General features: G+C 45.4%; 4 protein-coding genes across 5 annotated transcripts; 2 read left to right on the top strand and 2 right to left on the bottom strand.

The window, feature by feature from the left end:
* Positions 1-233: 233 nt before the first annotated feature.
* On the top strand, positions 234-2,333 carry med31 (mediator complex subunit 31). Its single transcript, XM_015048570.1, has 4 exons — positions 234-414; positions 730-804; positions 1,180-1,276; positions 1,822-2,333. Exons 1-4 carry the CDS (start codon positions 405-407, stop codon positions 2,033-2,035), a joined length of 396 nt encoding a protein of 131 aa, XP_014904056.1. The 5' UTR covers positions 234-404; the 3' UTR covers positions 2,036-2,333.
* A 278-nt stretch (positions 2,334-2,611) lies between these two features.
* On the top strand, positions 2,612-7,197 carry LOC106957292 (flavin-containing monooxygenase FMO GS-OX4). Of its 2 annotated transcripts, none has more exons than XM_015048569.1 (9): positions 2,612-2,992; positions 3,984-4,219; positions 4,295-4,433; positions 4,507-4,649; positions 5,256-5,308; positions 5,385-5,509; positions 5,642-5,749; positions 5,863-6,072; positions 6,139-7,197. In XM_015048569.1, exons 2-9 carry the CDS (start codon positions 4,017-4,019, stop codon positions 6,448-6,450), a joined length of 1,293 nt encoding a protein of 430 aa, XP_014904055.1. In that variant the 5' UTR covers positions 2,612-2,992; positions 3,984-4,016; the 3' UTR covers positions 6,451-7,197. The 2 variants fall into 2 exon arrangements, with proteins under 2 accessions (XP_014904055.1, XP_014904054.1); XM_015048568.1 differs by having other exon boundaries at positions 3,980-4,219.
* A 377-nt stretch (positions 7,198-7,574) lies between these two features.
* On the bottom strand, positions 7,575-13,087 carry LOC106957278 (P2Y purinoceptor 3). Its single transcript, XM_015048551.1, has 2 exons — positions 11,014-13,087; positions 7,575-9,145 (listed from the first exon to the last, which is right to left on the bottom strand). The coding sequence occupies exons 1-2, from the start codon at positions 11,460-11,462 to the stop codon at positions 8,248-8,250; spliced, it is 1,347 nt and encodes a 448-aa protein (XP_014904037.1). The 5' UTR covers positions 11,463-13,087; the 3' UTR covers positions 7,575-8,247.
* A 998-nt stretch (positions 13,088-14,085) lies between these two features.
* LOC106957280 (schwannomin-interacting protein 1) lies at positions 14,086-16,853 on the bottom strand. The gene is made up of 7 exons (XM_015048553.1): positions 16,561-16,853; positions 16,163-16,310; positions 15,817-15,902; positions 15,555-15,636; positions 15,324-15,437; positions 15,107-15,224; positions 14,086-14,608 (listed from the first exon to the last, which is right to left on the bottom strand). The coding sequence occupies exons 2-7, from the start codon at positions 16,304-16,306 to the stop codon at positions 14,514-14,516; spliced, it is 639 nt and encodes a 212-aa protein (XP_014904039.1). The 5' UTR covers positions 16,307-16,310; positions 16,561-16,853; the 3' UTR covers positions 14,086-14,513.
* Positions 16,854-18,431: the final 1,578 nt, after the last annotated feature.

Below are 18,431 nucleotides of genomic sequence, written 5' to 3'. Positions count from 1 at the left end.
GAGGAATCCATTTCTCAATGGGTCGGGGCAGCAAAAGTGGGACAAACACATCATTAGATAGGTGGCCATAATATTTTAATATTTTCATTAAAAAAACACTGACTGAGAAAACACATTGAGAAAGTTCTTTAACTTCAGTCCTTACTTGCTTTCTTTTTCTCATCCCAGTTCAGCTCTCTGTGGCTGTTAAATGTCTCCATCTGGTGTCCAGATACTGAACAACACAAGCCGTAAATTGAAATAAAAAGTCGTGGATACACGACGGTTATATCGATGAATGTTTGATGGCGGACAGCTAACCCCAACAAAGATCAACTCTCTGAGTATTAAAGTCTCTTAGCATCTTTTTGGTGAGATTACTTTTTTTTTTATCTTCGTAATCTGGTCGGAGAATCCGTGTTGCCATGGAAACTGGTTAGTGGACGTTGTTATCTTCTTTTGAGAGCAGGCTAAGAAGCTAATTGTTTAGATAATTTCATCATTATTAAAATCAGTGAAAGGTTAAAATATGTTGCTCCGGTGGTTAAGGAAATCTGTAAAGTTGTATTATTCAGTGTTTTTAGTTAGCTAGATGAGTTTTATGTAGAATAAAAACAAACCAACCTTAAAATGATGTTTTTTTTAAATGGAGTCTGGTGAAGAAAGCAGGAACTGACTGTTAAATAGATAATTTACTGGTTGTTGCTGTGCTCGTTGCTGAGTCAGGTTCTGTTCTGTTCTGTCCTCCAGACGACCAGGCTAAGAACCGGTTCCAGTCCGAACTGGAGTTCGTCCAGTGTCTGGCCAACCCGAACTACCTGAACTGTAAGTGACCCGGTTTCAGTCCACAAGAGGCGCAATAAAGGAGCATTTCACCGTTTTAACCAAAATATTGGTTTATTCTGAGCGGAACCGGAACCAAACCCAAACTGGTTCATCTGGAAGAGAATCAAAAACTTTTAATATGATCCGGATGAGTTCCAGTTCCTGCAGAATCCAAGTCAAAACCGTTTGGGTTTCACAAGACTGACCTGCAGTAACCTTTAGTCAGTGTTTGATCCTTTCTGAGTCAGAACCACGTAGGTTCTGTTCTGTTCTAACTGGAGCCACATAACACAGAGAGCATGGGGTTTGTGGAGACGGTTCTGCTGTAGAACCCGTCTGTCTGCGGCTGACCCAGTTCATGTGTTTGTATTGCAGTCCTGGCCCAGAGAGGGTTCCTGAGAGATCGACCCTTCATCAACTACCTCAAGTACCTGCTGTACTGGAAGGAACCCGAATACGCCAAGTTCCTCAAGTAAGCTCCAGAACCTCTGACCCAGGTCCAATTGTTTCATCAACTACATAGTGGAACCATGACCTCCGATCCAAACCGGGTCAGAACTCTAGGAAGGTTCTTCAGACCTGTTCAAGTTTTAGATCCAATTCAATCTGCAGTTTTACTGAACCAGTTCAGATTATGAGTTTAAATGTTGGTTCTGTTGGTTCTGGAAAGCCAGAATTAGGCCTGATCCGGATTCTAGTTTAGAAATCATCCAGAGAGGTTCTGGACGACCCGGTTTGGGTCAGAGGGTAGAACCTGAACCCAGTCCAACCCTCATGGGAGTTTATGGACTCTGATGGACTCACACAACTCTTCTTCCTCTACTTCTACTTTACTTCATTCTTCCTCCTCCTTCATTCTTCAATATCTAGGTATTTTTCTATTTTTGTAGTTCTTTATCTAGTGATTCTTCATAGTTCTTCACTTAGTTGGTGTAGTTCTTCTAGTTTCTCTAGTTCTTCTTCTTCTCTACCTCTCAGTGGAAGGTCCAGGTGCTCACTCTCTCCCTCCCCCTGCAGGTACCCCCACTGCCTCCACATGCTGGAGCTGCTGCAGTACGAACACTTCAGGAAGGAGCTGGTCAATGCTCAGTGCGCCAAGTTCATCGATGAACAGCAGCTGCTGCACTGGCAGCATTACTCCAGGAAACGCACGCGGCTGCAGCAGGCGCTGGCCGAGCAGCAGCAGGCGCCACAGCAGCCGCCGCAGCACGGCAACGCCGCCGCCAAATGATGGACACTCTCTGTGGACGGACACTGACCGGATCAGAACCGGCTGGAGACTTGATTGGGACAGAGCTGCAGCTAGCTGAAGGTTTCCTGGCCTGTTGCAACAGTTTGTGTTTACTACCTGTTTATGCTGCCTTTCTTCTTCTTCTTTTCTAATAAAAAGTTTGGGTTCAGTTTGTTTCCTGGAGATGCTGCAGCGCTGGAAACACGGTCAGACCAACTCTCAGCTTCTGTCTGCTGAGAGCAAAGATTCAGTTTGAGACTTTATCATCCCAAACAGAAATAAAATGTTGTCATAACTCAAATCATCCGAATATCTTCAGAGTGAAATAATCTTAAAGAGGTAAGATCAGAAATCTTTCCATCTGATCCAGAACCACACAGGATAAATGACCAAACATTAAAAACGCCTCAATCAGAAAATTAACTCATGTTTAGAAAAGAACAAATCAGAACCAATGTGGCAGATGTGCTCCTACATGCTGCCATAATGAGGTACTGTTCTAGAAGAATAAAATGGTTATACTGGAGGATACCTTAGTAATAATCCCTGCAGGGAAAATATTTTAGCTCAGAATCATGAGATATTGCAAAAAGAACAAACATACGTTTTTAGTTGGTTATTACTTCATTTTGGACAATATAAAAGGAACAAAGCTTATTATATTCCGTAACATTCAAAACATAATTTAAAAAGTGAAAAACAATAAAGTAAAATGTCTTTTTGAAATGTGATCAGTAACAGTAAATGTGTGTTTTGTTGGGACCTTTATTGTGAAGGGTTCAGAGCGGAAGTTCCTCTGTTACTTCGGGAACACGGTGAACCATTCTCTCTGTAACACTCATCCAGTTTCCGTTAGCAATCTTCCGGTGTTGTGAATTGAATCGCGCCCCGGTAGAAACGCGCCTTCCGTCTTCAGCTCCGTAGAGCAGCAGGGAACCAAGCTGGACATTACACTCGGTACCGGATGATTTTATCGATCGTACTGATCAACATGACTCTAATTACCGATTATAGATGCTTTAAAGCGCTCAGCGCACCACTGTTATCAGGCTATAGGCTATAGGATAGTTACAGGCTAGTTAGAAAGTTAGAAGGGTCCCAAGTTGTTTTTGGGCAGATTTTGGCGCAGCTCTGATTCTGTTTTTAGATGTTCTGGTTCTGTTTTTCTGCTGATTCGTGTTATGTGGATTAAAGTTGATCGGTTCTGTGAATCAGTGACCCCGTGGTTTCCTCGGTCTTGTCTTCCCGAGGACAAAGTACAAACTGGGTCCAGTCAGATGAGTGCAGTTATGAGACCAACCGATGTCCTGTTGAGTAATAAAAAAACGTTAACAACGAATAAAAGTTCTGTATCACTAATGTCACACTTTTCCATTCCAAATAAAATAACCTTACTTAATATATTTAAAAAATATATATATATATTCTTGTACAACAACAATCCAAAAGCAAAACTCCACCCCCCCACCCCTGATGTGTTAGCTTCCGCTAAATATTATGTTGGTGTAGCGGTTTAGCATTAGCCTTAGCTTACACTAAAATTATGTTGTCATAGTGTCTTAGCATTAGCTTATACGAAATATCATGCTGGTATAGCATGTTAGCATTAGTATTACACTAAACATCATGCTGCTTTAGCGCTTCAGTAGCTTATACTAAATATGCTGATTTGGCACTTTAGCATTAGCTTATGCCTAATATGCTGGTTAAACCATTTAGCATTAGCAGAACTAATGTTCATGATTAGTGCTTTACAGCTAGCACAGCTAGCTTTTAGGTTAGCAGTGCCCACCACTGTATATATACAATAATCAGTAGGGGTGTATGTACATATTTGAACCTGTGAGGATCAAAGACAAGATAACATCCCAGAATAAGGCTCCATGGCAACGGCGGTGTTGTGGACCCATCCCGGATCTTTAATGTGGGAATGTTTCTGTCCAGGAAGGTCCAGCCCCTCCCTCTGGACCAGAACCACAGGATGCTGCAGCGAGTAGCGGTGGTTGGAGCGGGGGCGGCCGGACTCTGTGCGGCTCGCCACATCCTGTCCCGCCCCACCAGCTTTGCCCCACCAGTGGTGTTTGAGCTCAGTGGGAATGTGGGCGGGACCTGGTGCTACGAGGAGCGAATCGGGACGTACCCCAACGGGAGGCCGGTGCTCAGCAGCATGTACAGGGACCTCAGGTAGGGTCACCTGTCCGCCAGAAGGGGGAGCATCTGACTCCTCATGAGTTGTGACCAAGTTCTCTGTCCAAACAGAACCAACCTGCCCAAAGAGGTGATGATGTTCCCTGACTTCCCCTTTGACCCTGAGCTGAGCAGCTTCCTGTCCCACCAGGAGGTCCAGCGGTACCTGGAGAGGTACTGTGAGAACTTCCGGATCCGGCCTCACATCCGGGTGAGTTTTCCCGCTGATCCCGGAGTCCGGTAACCATCCCAGTCAAGATAACCGATTTATCCTTCATCACCAGTTTGACACAGCGGTGGAAAACGTCACGCCAGTTTCCATGACAACAGAGAACGGGGAGAGCAAGGTCACATGGGAAGTGACATCATCAGACCCAACGGGTCATCGGAAAACGGAGACATTTGATGCAGTGTTCATCTGTTCAGGGTGCGTAGCAGGTTGCTACCATGGTATCTACATGATAATGAAGTGAAAAATCAGAAGCATGTTTTCATATTGGCTATAAACTCTGTTAGCTTCAACAAACCCAGTCAGTTCGGTTCACCTCTGTTGGTTCTGCCGGGTCTCTCTGGCTGATCCAGTCTAACGTTGAGCGCTTTGGACCGTCGTCATGAATTTGCCTCAAGCAGTGATGCGAAGGTGGCGCTGGGTAATAGAAGTCACTATAGAGGCCATAAACATGACATGAGTCTCTCACCCTATCCTCGATTCTGTTCCTTATCAATGTCAGTGATGAGGGTCACTGACATTGACGGTTTTTACTCTCCACCTTCCCATGATACATTGTGTCACTTAGCATTAGCTTTTGCTAAATACTGTGTTGATTTAATAATTTAGCATTATCTTCCACTAAATACTGTGTTGGTGGAACATTTCAGATTATCATTTTCTAACCACAGAATTACAGGGACACCTGATGTTTCTTGTAATTCCTTGTAGGGCTTAAAAACAGAATGTTATTCCACCTCTTGCCACTGGGAATCACTGTTGCTTCGACGTAAGGTCTCAAAGGTTGAATGTCTGTGTCCTCAGGCATTACTCGGACCCTCACATCCCAAACATCCCAGGGATACAGAACTTTAAAGGTACCTTGTTTCTCTGAGTCAGGGAATGTCATGTCAAACAGAGTAAAGACTTTCGATAAACACTGTGTGTTTGCAGGAACGGTTCTCCACAGTCACTCGTACCGCTTCGCTGAGCCGTTCTCGGGTCAAACGGTGGTGGTTCTGGGAGCAAAAGCTTCCGGACTGGATATTTCCATTGAGTTGGTCAAGGTTGGAGCCAAGGTACCATCAGAGTTCATTAAAACCATAAACCATTTTTAACTCGGAGTTCTCCAGAGCTAAACGTGTCCTCCTTGTTCCTGTCTGATGACTTCAGAGTCCAAATCAACCAATGAGAAAGTGTTTTCTCTGCAGGTGACTCTGAGTCACCGGAACCCTCCGTTGATCGTTCCTCTTCCTCCTGGGATCCAGCAGGCGAGCTGCGTGGTGGCGGTCCAGGACGACGGAACCATCCGCCTTCAGGTGAGCCCGTCCTGCAGAACCAATCACTTTGGCTCCGTTTCTGGTTCCAGAACCTTAGAATGTTTCATGTTGAAGTGAAACCTCCCTATGATTGGTTCAAATGTTCCCCTCAGGACGGCTCTGTGTGTCAGGCTGATGTTTTGATTTTCTGCACTGGGTACAACTTCAGCTACCCGTTCCTGGACTCGGCCCGGCTGGGTCTGGAGATCCAGAACCATGTGGTGTCCCCTCTGTACCGCTACATGATGCCTCCCGCTTTCCCTTCACTGATCTTCATTGGCATCTGTAAGATCATCTGCCCTTTCCCCAACTTCGACTGCCAGGTGAGCTGTAGCATCCACCAGTGAAAAACCTTGGGGAGCGGTCTCAGACGGTTCTGCTCTCCTCAGGTCCAGTTCGCTCTGGCGGTGCTGGACGGATCGGTTGCCGTGCCGCCTCAGGAGCAGATGGAGGAAGCGGTGCAGAGGGAGCAGCAGAGGAAACTGGAGGCCGGGGTCCAGCGCCACCACTTGCTAAAGTTGGACCAGGACCAATGGGAATACTGCGATTCGCTGGCCGGTTCCGCCGGCTTCCCGCCGCTCCAGCCGGCAGTCCGCAGCCTCTACGAGGAGGTCTGGAGGCAGAGACAGGTTCACCCAGAAAACTACCGGGAGTTCAACTACAGGCTGGTGAGCACCACCCAGTGGGAGCAGATAGGCTGATGAGGAGGTCCATTAGGTTCTACTGAGACCCAGAGAACCTCTCTATCTTGTCTGTAACTCTGACGCCATCTGCTGGTTATGACCTGGAACTACCTCTGTGATTCTTTAGCTCAGGAGTTCCCAGTCCTGGGCTGGGAACTCAGAAACTGTTTGGGTTTCTGTTTCCCCAAACAGAAACCCAAAACATGTCAAGAAACATCGACTTGCGGGATGTTTTTTCTCATTTTTAGTTACTATTCGGTAATTACTACATTAATTTGTAATAAATTATTAGGTTATTAGGGTTTCTCTGCAGCAGTTTCCTGAAGGAATCGGCTGCTGGACTGTTCCTTCAGTTTGTTTCTGGTTAGAAACTTTTCCATTTTGCTGCTATGCTAGCTTAAGCAGCAAAGCACCTTAATGAATCAGTGAGATGAGCATGACAAATAACATTTCAATAATGTTTTAAAAACTTATAGAATTATGATTTGAAAACAGATTAGGTCATATTTTTTTATCATCTAAAAAATTATGATTAAAAATTTCTGACGTTTAAGATTCAATCTATGATCCATTTTTCTGAGGCCGTCTAGCGCCCCAGGTGGCTGCGGTCTCCACTGTGGAAAACACTTCTTTAGCTCATGTTACACTTTGAACACTGATTATCATCATAATTATCTCAGTATTACATCATTATCATCACTATATAAAATGATTTCCATTAATCTGTTTTGATGGCATAAATAAAGTTTATTGTGTAAAATCGGCCATGCAGATGAATTTATTTTATATTTTATCTACTAATTGTTTTATTTTTATTTCACCATCAGCTTCAGATTGCAACTTTTAACTCACAATAAATTAACATAAATTCATTATTAATTCATGTTCTTTTATTAATATTGAATGATTAATGGCAGATTTATAATAAATGAGTAAACTAATAACAGGTAAACTCTTCGTGCCAGGATCTACACAGAATCCTACACGGTCATGATTGGCTGATTGTTGCCATGTGGTTCATGTTTCAACTAAAACACATCTAAAATTCTTAAAGGAGGTTCAATCTAAACAGAGATGACCCGATTATTGATCTGTGTGAGAAAACAGATCTTCTTGGTATCACGAAGGATGGACAAAAGCTGGAGTCACAAACACTTTAATTCTGACACAAAAACATCAAAACATCCAAACTAATGAGGTCCGAAAGGAGAAACCACCTGAGATTAAAACAACAGGGACACCAGAACCACAGCCGGTCCGACTTGGAGTGGCTCACTCACAGCTTCTGAGGGAAGGTTGGGTTAAAATGTTTGTAATCCACCTTTAATCCCAGTCTCCCAATCCTAATCTCACATTGGTGAAGATAAACGTGGAGGTTGACGGGTCTATCAGATGCAGCATCTTCTAGAATCTAGAACAATGAAAGTCCAATCCATGATCCCACCAGCTTCCTGCCAGGAGCAATGCTTCATGGGACATGTTCAGGTTACTTATGATCAATGGAAGCCGTTAAACATAACAACTGAGGAAACATGTAATTTCTGTAGAGCAGGAGGACCCAGGAAACCATCTCCGGATCTGTCTCTGTTTCATCACACCAGAACCAAAGAACTGGGTCGCCATCAGGACTCTGCACCAGACGACTGAAACTTGGTCTGTTGATAAAGTTGTATCAGATCAACACTCAGGAGTCACTGAGGAGGTTCAGGGCAACATGTCAACGGGTTGTTACTCAATCCGTTGTTGCTCAACCCGTTGACATGAAGATAAGCACGGATCATCTTTGAAGATGATCCCGGATCATCTTCAAAAGTCCTAGAAGATGATCCGTGAAGACTTGGATTCATTCTCCATCTGCAGCTCCCTTGCTACCTTCTCGGCCGCCTCCTGGTCGTCCTCTCCGCCTCCTTCCTTCCTCAGTATTGTTAATGGCCACCAGAGGGAGCCATTTCTTCTGTCCTGGTGCACTGTGCGTTCCACTGGCCAGCAGCAGGGGGCACCCTTATCTCCCGTCAGGAAGTAGAGCAGTGCGTTGAGCCAGGCGTTGCAGGAGGCCAGAGGCCTGGTGACCTTGTAGCAGATGGAGACGGCCTTCATGGCGTTGCAGCCGCCGAGCTGCCCCCGCCGCAGGAGCAGGAACAACGTCCGGGTCACATGGAAGGGCAGGAAGCAGAGCGCAAACAGCAGCGTGATGGTTACAATGGTTTTAATGGATTTGCGCCGCCTCCGGATGTAGTGGGAGTACTGTGATCCAGAGATGGAGACTGAAGTTCTCTCCCGATCTCGACCTCCTTCAACTGCTCCGTCCCCAACTGCTCCATCCTCACCGCCCTCTATTGAACTGGGTGGAGACCGTAGGCTCTGAAATATTGTCCGGACCACCTGAGAGTAGCACCAAGCGATGATGACAAAGGGGACGAAGAAGCCCAGCAGGTGAAGGACAATGCCATATGGGACATATTCAGGAAAGTCCTTATCGATAGCGTCGTCCCAACAGTTCACATACTTCTCCTCAGTCCTGTTGTCTCCAAACCTCGTCCCCTCAGGTCCAACAGCTCCAGAACCTCTTCTAGTAACGTCTCCTGTCTGGGCAAACCTGAAAATAGGACAGGTGAGAACGAAGACCACCACCCACACCGAAGCACACGTTGCCTTCACCACCCGCTTGCTCTCCAGAGTGATGGTCCTCATTGGATGGCAGATCCCCAGGTACCTGCAGACACATCAAGAGTTGGTTTACATGACCTCGTTCTAACTCCACCAGGGACTAAATGCTGATGACAGACGAATACTATTTAGTCTGCGCTCAAGTAATCAATGATTTCAGCAATGGACCAATGCAATGTCTGTTTACACCAAACCAAGACAGGACCCCTCAACACTACTTAGGCCCACAATGTGACCCTGTTAAATTCCAATAAGTGGTGTCTGACACAAAAACATCAAAACATCCAAACTAATGAGGTCCGAAAGGACCTTCAGGTCTGCTGAAGGTCTGCAAACATTCAACAGACCTGAATGTCTGTTGACCTTCAGGTGCTCCAATACCTGCCTGTAAAGCCCAACACACACTCCATAACTACACTTTATAATCTGTCCACACCACACACTATCAGAAATCATCAAGGTCTTGAATCAACATTCAACATTCATGTCTGTGCAGACATGATGTCTTTATTAATCTCTCGCTCTATCCTGCTTCTCTTCAAATAAAAGACACCAAGATACTGGAACTTCTCAGCTGTTTGCAGAGACTCAACATGGTCTGTAGGGAAAGTAGTAACCACCATAACTACCAGCAGGACCTCATCATGTGAATAAAAGCAAATGACTCCATAGCTACACCTTATAATATGTCCATGAACCCCATAAACATTACAAGGGATCATGGACAGATTCAGAGGTTCTTCAGAGTCCAACTGTCTCCATTTGGACTCTTCAGAACTTCAGGAAGTATAACTTACAGTTTACTGCAGAGTTTTCTGTTTTCTGTTGTCTAACTTCTTGGTAATGGATGGATGATAATTATTATGGATGGAAACCAAACAAATACTGCAGAACAAATTGAATATGAAATATTTCTAGATTTTCATCAAGATTTCCAGCTTCTTTCATTAAAACTGACTGTCAGGTTCAGCAGTTCTATTGACAGACCCGGGCTCATTGACCCCCTGGTCCGTCCAACGGGGTCACGCACTGTCAGAGTTAACGGTGTGTGACTAAACCGTCATTAAGCTTCCAACGGAGGAAAACACTTTGGAAAATCACAGAGTGGAAGGAAATCCACAGGAAGTCAGTGGCTGACGAGCATCACGCTGTCGACTGAACCGACCCAGAATACCAGAACCCAACAAATAACAAAGGGTTCCTCAAGTCAGAAGATTTGCAAAAAAGAAAAGAAAACACATCCAGAACATTTTCCACGCAGCTTTCTAGAATCCTTCAGAAAATGAGTTCAGGTTGTTCAGCAGTTTTTCTGCCTTAATACTAAACTCAACTGGTTAAATGGGCCAAGGTTCCCCTGGCTTCAAGGCCTCTGATTGGCTCAGAGGTCCATAGACCCTCAGACGTTTCACAGCTACTGTCCACTAGTGACTTACAGTTAGTTCAAAGGTAAAAATAATCAAAAATTAACAATACCAGGAATTTACACAAACTGTCCATGAACATGGGCAGGTGTACCTTCCTGGGAGGAAGGAGGCGGAGCTTGTTAAATCACCTGAATGAATAGGAATAATTCAGAGAGAAACAGAAATACTTCAAAGCATTCAAAGGAACTTTCAATGCTTACAATTAAACCCTGAAAGTTTTCCTAAATTTTGGTTTATCTGAGGCTTTATTGATGGAGCCAGTGGTGCAAAAAGTGGGAACGCTAAATATGCTATGCTTAGGGGCACTGAACTAAAAGGGTGCCATAGTCATGGTGGAAAAATTACGTCTAGTCAACATTTCTGTACTTAACATTTGCTTGTGCTGATGAGTAGCAGAGGCACACAGGGGCTAAAATGTGTCTGCATTCACATCAGAAAACTGTTTTGCCCCTGACTGGAATCCATGGCTTCATGACATAGAGCATCCTACCTGTGCACAGAGATGCAGGTGAGGAAGAAGATGGAGCAGTAGAGGTTGAAGTAGAAGAGGAATCGTACGAGGCGGCACATGAAGTCCCCGAACACCCAGTGGTCCCTCAGCACGTAGCTCGCCACCAGGAAGGGCAGCGACAGGCCGTACATCAGGTCTGTGGTGGCCAGGTTCACCATGTAGATCAGAGAGGTGTTCCAGCGCCGCCCGCCGCCACCATGGGGCCGGCACGACCGCACCAGAACCACCGAGTTCAGCACCAGGCTGAACAGAAAGGTCAGGGAGTAGCAGACGGGCAGGAAGACGTACTTGTAGGATTCATCGATGCTGCAGGAAGACGGAGGCAGGGTGGAGGAGGTGGAGGAGGCATAAGGAGTGGAGGTGTTGAGGCTCACCGCACCCAGGTAGCTGATGTGTGGAGTGGTGGTAGAGACCCGGTCCAGACCCATCACGAACCTCTGAGGGTTAAAGGTCAACCCAATCTGAATCCACTGGCATTGTAGAAGCCAAGTTCCATCTATCTATTTATCTGTCTATCTGTCGGTACCTGTTGGACACAGAAACAGCCTCATTAGTGGTTGCAGCTTGTTGTGCGTCCTGCCGCCGTGTTCTGCTGATGAAGGCTGTGTCCCGCTCCATTAGCTCCTGAATGATTAACGCAGTTTTCCGGAAGCCTCTCCTCCCCGTTCAGCAGGTCGGTTCCAGCTGCTGGAGAGTCTGGGTCAGGGTTACGTCCAGAACCAGTCCCGGGTTACATCCAGAACCAGGTTAAATGCTGACAGACAGAAAGCCCTCCCAGATTTTGGTGCATTTCTCAGACCAGGTTGAAATTTTCTAGACTTTCTGTTCAATCTGCCAATGATTGTATCAACCAGGCAGTTTCTCATTTCTGTGAACAAGTCTCAAATTCCTTTGAGCCGCCATGGAACTGATTCTGTGCTCATGTCATCACGGTGTACTGTACAAGTTCTGCTCACTCATCCTGAACATCATTTAATCCGAAGACTGAACATCCAAACTGCTTGAACAAGCTGTCATAACAACCATATTTTTATATTTTCCTGAACTGGTGAGTCCGGACTTTCTCCAACCAAAGGTGAAGCTTTAAGTCGACCAATGGTGAGCCCTCAGGTTGCCATGGCTATACTGTGTGATGACATCACAGCAGTTGGATGATGGATATTTGTTGTGATGTGGATCACAGTTTGATTTCCAGCAGCGGGAACGTCAGGAAAACTCTAATTCCTGCGGAGCTGCATGTTCTCCTGTCTTATGTTCCCATTTCTACTTTAGTTTCTCTTTTCTTTTTCTTTTTTTTTTGCAGTTTTCTTTCTTTATCATAATCACACGGTCTGTCATCAAATCACAATAAAAGTGTAAATGTGAATCTTTCCATTGAAACAATTATTATTTTTAAATACTTCAGATTCCTGCAGTCACTGTTACCCTAACAGCATGAGCCAGCAGTTTGAACCCAGCAAAAAGGAGCGGCTCATTCTGACAGATATTCACTTAGAGAGATGAATTAAGGAATTAAGGAATTTGAGAGAGCAACTGATTTTTCAGGTGATTCATGCCGTTGTAGGAAATATCAAACCTGTAATTTCAGCAGCTCTGATGCTGATCCTCACAGTTCAGGACAATTCCACCAGGGGGCGCATTATTCTAGACCAGAGTGTCCAAAGAGTGGTCCAGGGGCCAGCTGTGGCCCCTGGAGTGATTTTGTGTGGCCCTGATGAATCAATATGTTGATTCATCAGGCCGATCAACATGTTGGTCTTAAGAGATTTTTTGTATAATTTTCATATGATTTGATTAATATAAAGTTGTCTTTTTGTGTCTGTTTTTCCTTCTGACTGATCCAGCATCTTGCTTTGTTATTTCATGTAGCGCCCAACTGATCAGCTCTTTCAATATTTAACGTTTTAATAATTTATTTCTGCTTGGCGACAAAATAAAGAGCAGCTCACTGAATGTGATGACTAACAACGGTCCCTGAATGCCTCGTGCTCTGTTTGGCTGCTGATTATTATTATTATTACTGATCAAACTTTATGTTTAAATTCAGCTTCAGTTTTTCTCAGCCTCCCTCCTCTTCCTCAGATTTGGGTTTGACCTTCATCACCTTCATCATGTCTGAATTATTAATGAGCCAGAATGAAACCAAATCCACAGACTGCAGAGGAAGAGGAGGAGAAAGAGGAAGAGGATGAAGAGGTGAAAGAAGAAGGGGAAGAAGAAGACTAGGAGGAGGAGAGAGAGGAAGAGAAGGAGGAAGATGAGGAAGAGTAGATGTAGTTCTGATCATGTTTTATCTTTGAAGCTTCAGGTCACCGTCATCATCATCATCATCCTCAGATTATTCTGTGATGTTCCTGATGAAGATCTTCTGGAACAACTTTAATCTTCATCGCTCAGATCAACACAGACATGATTTATGGTTCTGGTTCTGATCCGTAAATCAGAACCAGAACTTTCCGTTTGAAAGAAGGAAACTCAGCTCACCTTCGCTCCCCTCGCCTCTCTGCTTCTCCCCACCTTCATCACCTCAGCAGCAGCAGCTCCTCCTCTTCCTCAGGCCCCGCCCCCCCGCCAACATCATCATCATAATCTGTGATCCAGTGGCACTGGATGATCCCAGCCTCCCTGAACGCCCCATAGTGATTGTTATCAGAGCAGCAGTTGCAGCAGGAACCGGAACTCGGTTCCGATGGCTGGTTCTGAAACAATGGACCAACAAAGTTCTGCTAGGAGGTCCAGAACCTCCTGAACTGGACCAAGAACCAAACAGAACCAAGATAACGTTAAAATGATCTGATCCATTCAGAACCAGAGGTTCTGTCTGGTTCTGTTTGGTTCTTCTGACCCAGACCAGCATCATTTAACATGTTTCTTCTGAATCCAGAACCGTTCAGACAGTCCATCTGTTTTCCGATCTGAAGTGAACCCGATCCTGCTGGTTCTTATCGGGTTTCCATTGATCTCGGTTCAGAGACGATCAGAACCAGACAGAACCTGAGACCCTGGTCGGTGTCAGAACCTCCAGATGAAATGCACAGAACCGGGTCAGAATCTCATTTTCCTCCAAATATATTTAATACAGATTTAAACAGTTTGTTATTATTTATTCGTCATATTTAATAAAGTCACAGTGAAACTTTCCTCAGTTTTTCACGTTTGTTCAGATATCATAAACTCAGAATAAAATATAAACATGAATATAGTTTAATATTAAACTTTAACCTGAATCTGATCAGAAACAAACACTGAGTTAAATAAACTTATTGATTAATTTCTAATCAAACTGATTGATTTCCGGTCTGGGTCGATCAGCGGTTCTCCAGAACCCGCTGAGCAGAACCGGAGGTCCATTATGACCCAGTTCTGGTTCCATCCAGGCCTTCCGGGTGGTTCTGTTGGACCTCGGTCCGTTGGTTTCCCCCGGGACGGAGAGCAGCATCCCGACCCGACAGCAGCTCGGCCCGGTTCTGGTTCTGGAGTCAGGTCAGGTCCTGGACGTCCAGCAGCATGGCATCCTGCTTGGTCCTCAGCTGGTCCCGGACCAGCAGTTGGGCCACCAGCTCTGCGCTCAGCGCTGGAAGGGAAACATTAGAGCTGTTATTTCTGTTTTTCTACTGGTTCATTCAACGCCACATGCCTAGCTTAGAGACAACAGGTGTCGTCATGGTAACCAACGAGAACAACATGGAGCTAAAATATGTTAGCGCTGTCAGTCACTATCTGTCTCTGCTACCTGCAGCTAGCAAAGGCTAGTTAGCATAGCCATGGCTACGGTAAGTTGTTTCTCCACCATCAGTATTTGACAGCTCTAAGCCCCGCCTCCCAGCTCTGATTGGTTGTTTTTGGTTCATTTCAGCAGCTCAGGGAGGAGGAGGATCTGTTCTCTGATTATCTCAAAACAAACATGGAGATGGATCAATAAATCTGTAAGAAAATATATTTTTATCAATTTAACTTCCTGCTGGAACTGAGACGTTATCCTGAGATTTACACCAGATGAGGGAACCGGATCAGAACAGGTCCTGAGCCGGTCCTGACCCAGTTCTCCTCCAGCCCTGTCCGTGGACCTCACCGTGGACCTCCTGCTGCAGCGCCCCCCGCAGGCCGATCAGCTGCGTCTCGCTCAGATCTTGCAGCTCTCTGTGCTCCAGATGTTTCCGCTGGGCGACGCCGCTGCAGCTGGCCTGGCTCTGAGACACACACACACACACACACACACACACACACACAAACACAGTGAGCAGCTATGCCTCTGGTTCTGACCCGGTTGGTTCCGGCCCAGTTTTTACCTCCTGCTGCCGCTGCTCAGCCAGCAGATCGTCTCTCAGCGCTCTCAGAGCTGCTGCCACTTCCTGTTTCAACCCGCTGCCATGGCAACCATTGTGTCCTGCTCCCATGGGAACCTGAGGGGCCCGGAAGGTCAGAGGTCAGCAAACTGCAAAGCAAACATATCTTTGGTATTCTGGAGATGTGGCAAAGGTCAAAGGTCAGATTTAATGATGATGATGATGATGATGAACCTTCCTCTCTGCTCCTTCCTCCTCATCATCCTCGCTGTCGCTGTTGTTGATGAAGCAGAGCTGCAGGTTCCTGTGGTTCAGTCTGGAATAGAGGTCAGAGGTCAACAGAGAGGAAGTTCAGCTTTCTGCTGCTTAGATCCATCAAGAGGTCATCGACCTGCAGAGTCACTGAAGACAGAGGATCTGATTGGCTGGTACAGGGAGGGGAAGGGCTAGATAGCGATGGATTCAGGGACAGGTAGAAAAGTTCTGTTATTTTTACCGAGACGTAGAGATGGCGACTCGTCCCCTCCTGATGTCTTCCTCCTCGTCCTCCCAGACGTTCTCTGTCCTCAGCCCCGTCCTCCTCTGGAGACACAGAACCAGAACCTTCAGTCCGACCCAAACTCCAGAAACACACTCCTCGGTTCTGATGGATGGTTCTGAAATGATGGACCAGGAAAAGTTCTGCTAGGAGGTCCAGAACCTCCTGAAACCGGACCAACAAGAACCAAACAGAACCGAGAAAACATCACCATGTTCCTGCTCTAACTGCTAGGCATCATGGGAAATGTAGTCCTCAGCTAACAGACCTCTGATGATGATGATGAGGATGTGACCTTCCTCACCTTCTCCCTCCTCTCCTGCTCCTGCTTCTCCAGCTCAGCGATCCGCTGGCTCAGCTCCTCCCAGTGCATGATGGGAAACTCCTGGTGTTCCACTGGGATGTGATTAGGATCCTTCTCCTCTGCTGGCTCTGTTCCTCCCTCCATCCTCCTGGAAACCAACCAATCAGAAGCTCAACCAACAGATTTAATTACATTATTATGAACTAAACTTTTAAAAGTTCTATCTATCTATCTATCTAATCTAATCTAATCTAATCTAATGTAATCTGGTGTAATCTATCGGGTTGAACCCTCCAGATCCAGCGGGGTGTGTCGCTCCTCTCCCCCGCCTCCGGTCGCCTTTCCTCGGCCGCATGTTGTTTACCAGCAGCGGGGGAAGCTCCGGAGCTCGGACCCACCTCGCAGTCACATCCAGGCGGCTGCGGATCTCCCCGACATGCCGCCGTCCCTCTGCGGGCCCCGCAGCCCCGCGGGGACCCGCTGCGTGTTTTTGCTCCCGCGCCACGCGAAGCGTCGCAGTTTTTGTTTCACGGAAACATTGGAGGAAAGTTTGCTTGAAGAGTTGTGGGAGCGGGCCTGGAGGAAGGCTGGAGCCTCCTCTTCCTCCTCCTCTTCCTCAGGCCTCCGCCCACAGACATCCTGCAGGAGGAGGAAGAGGCGCACAGAGAGACCTGACTTGCAGCTTCAGAGAAAAACACAGGAAATAATCAGTTATTATTCACACTCAGCAGCTGGTGGAGAGTGGCAGCATCATGATGAGGGCTGGGTGGTTCAGCCATGTTAGTGACTGCTGAGCAGCACGGCACTACAGCTGGATTAAACTGTATTTATTTACGTTTGTTTAACATGACAACGTAATAAAAATTAAGATTAACTTTGATTTTTAGTAACTATTTTTTTTTAAATTGGAGCACTTGTTTTATTTTTTTTTTCTGATCTATTTTAAAAAACAAAATTGATCTGTCGACATTTTGACAGATTTTGCATTTTGCATCCCGCTTTGTTTCACCATCTAAATGAATTAACTTAGTTTTACATCAATTGTGTTGTAGCTTCTTTGTCTTATGTTTATTATTTTTTTGTATTGATTATTGTATTTGCATGTATTGACACAATTTATGAAGTTAAATAATTTTAAATCTCTTTGTTTTTAGCGGCACTAATTGATAATCTTTCTAATTGTGGCGCATTTACAGAGATATTACTGATTAAATTAAATTAAGTTAAATTAAATGAAATTCAGCTGGTTGGAGGAAACGGGTCGCAGAACACCTCCAGAACTATTCCAGAACTCAACAGAAAATGAACTGTGAACGCAAAGGCTGATTGAACTGGACCCGGAACCGAGCCCAACAGAACGCAGCAGAACCTGTAGGATCGCTGGGAGGGTTTACTGGATCCGGGTTCTGGTTCCGCCCAGGCGGTGAAGCGTTATGGGAGCCCGTGTCGAGTTTCACATATTCACTGACGGCTCGGCGCAGATGGACGGTGATGCGTTCAGGGACCCGGAAACATTCCTGCTGCAGCAGAATCTCACTGCTAGGCCGAACCTGAACCTCCCGGTTCCGGTTCCGAACCTCATGCAGACTCAGCTGCAGCAGCATGTCTGTCACCATCTCACTGTTTCTTGACGTTTGGTTCTGATAAAAATCGCTCCATAACCATCTTCAGGTTTATTATATAAATACACGTCATGGAGATTGTTCCGACCCTGATCCAGCAGATGTTGGGGATAAAACAATAAAGATTTTTTATAATCTTAAACAACCTCTGCCTGATTTATGGAGATTTACAGGAAATTTGATCTGCAGAAGTTATAAAAATTGTTTAGTATAAATATAGCCTGAATAAATTCACTGGAGTCACCGAGTTTCTCTAGATCTTTATTAATCCTTTAGTTTTTTTAATTATCCTTTACAGCAGGGCCGGCATCCTGCATGTTTTAGTTCTCTCCCTGGTGGTAGTAATAACCATTTCAGCGTTCTTCTTAGGCCTCTAATGAGCCATCAGTTGATCCAGTTGTGTTAAACCAGGGAGAGAACTACAGTCATGGCCAAAAGTTTTGAAAATGACAAATATATTTTCACATGATCTGCTGCCCTCTGGTTTTCATGTGTGTATGTCAGATGTTTTCATCACATACAGAAATACAATTGCAATCATATTATGAGTAACAAAAGCTTTTATTGACAGAATGAGTTAATGCAGCAAGTCAATATTTGCAGTGAACCCTCTTCTTCAGGACCTCTGTAATTCTCCCTGGCATGCT

This window comes from Poecilia latipinna, unplaced genomic scaffold (genome assembly GCF_001443285.1).
Source record: "Poecilia latipinna isolate Pla-1442-1.1 unplaced genomic scaffold, P_latipinna-1.0 Scaffold891, whole genome shotgun sequence".
Classification (NCBI taxonomy): domain Eukaryota; kingdom Metazoa; phylum Chordata; class Actinopteri; order Cyprinodontiformes; family Poeciliidae; genus Poecilia; species Poecilia latipinna.
Note: the sequence above shows the minus strand (reverse complement) of the source record. Positions and strands in the feature narration are given on the sequence as shown.

What these genes read in the sequence shown, in the direction of transcription:
- LOC106957278 (XM_015048551.1), bottom strand. Translation starts at nt 11,462, where the DNA reads ATGGGTCTGGACCGGGTCTCTACCACCACTCCACACATCAGCTACCTG. An exon ending in ACCTGCATCTCTGTGCACAG is followed by an intron (nt 9,146 to 11,013) that starts GTAGGATGCTCT and finishes ATGTGTCTGCAG; the next exon opens with GTACCTGGGGATCTGCCATC.
- med31 (XM_015048570.1), top strand. An exon ending in CAACCCGAACTACCTGAACT is followed by an intron (nt 805 to 1,179) that starts GTAAGTGACCCG and finishes TTTGTATTGCAG; the next exon opens with TCCTGGCCCAGAGAGGGTTC. An exon ending in GAATACGCCAAGTTCCTCAA is followed by an intron (nt 1,277 to 1,821) that starts GTAAGCTCCAGA and finishes CTCCCCCTGCAG; the next exon opens with GTACCCCCACTGCCTCCACA.
- LOC106957280 (XM_015048553.1), bottom strand. Translation starts at nt 16,306, where the DNA reads ATGGAGGGAGGAACAGAGCCAGCAGAGGAGAAGGATCCTAATCACATC. An exon ending in CTGAGCAGCGGCAGCAGGAG is followed by an intron (nt 15,225 to 15,323) that starts GTAAAAACTGGG and finishes TGTGTGTCTCAG; the next exon opens with AGCCAGGCCAGCTGCAGCGG. An exon ending in GCTGCAGCAGGAGGTCCACG is followed by an intron (nt 14,609 to 15,106) that starts GTGAGGTCCACG and finishes TTTCCCTTCCAG; the next exon opens with CGCTGAGCGCAGAGCTGGTG.
- LOC106957292 (XM_015048569.1), top strand. Translation starts at nt 4,017, where the DNA reads ATGCTGCAGCGAGTAGCGGTGGTTGGAGCGGGGGCGGCCGGACTCTGT. An exon ending in GCAGTGTTCATCTGTTCAGG is followed by an intron (nt 4,650 to 5,255) that starts GTGCGTAGCAGG and finishes CTGTGTCCTCAG; the next exon opens with GCATTACTCGGACCCTCACA. An exon ending in ACGGAACCATCCGCCTTCAG is followed by an intron (nt 5,750 to 5,862) that starts GTGAGCCCGTCC and finishes TGTTCCCCTCAG; the next exon opens with GACGGCTCTGTGTGTCAGGC.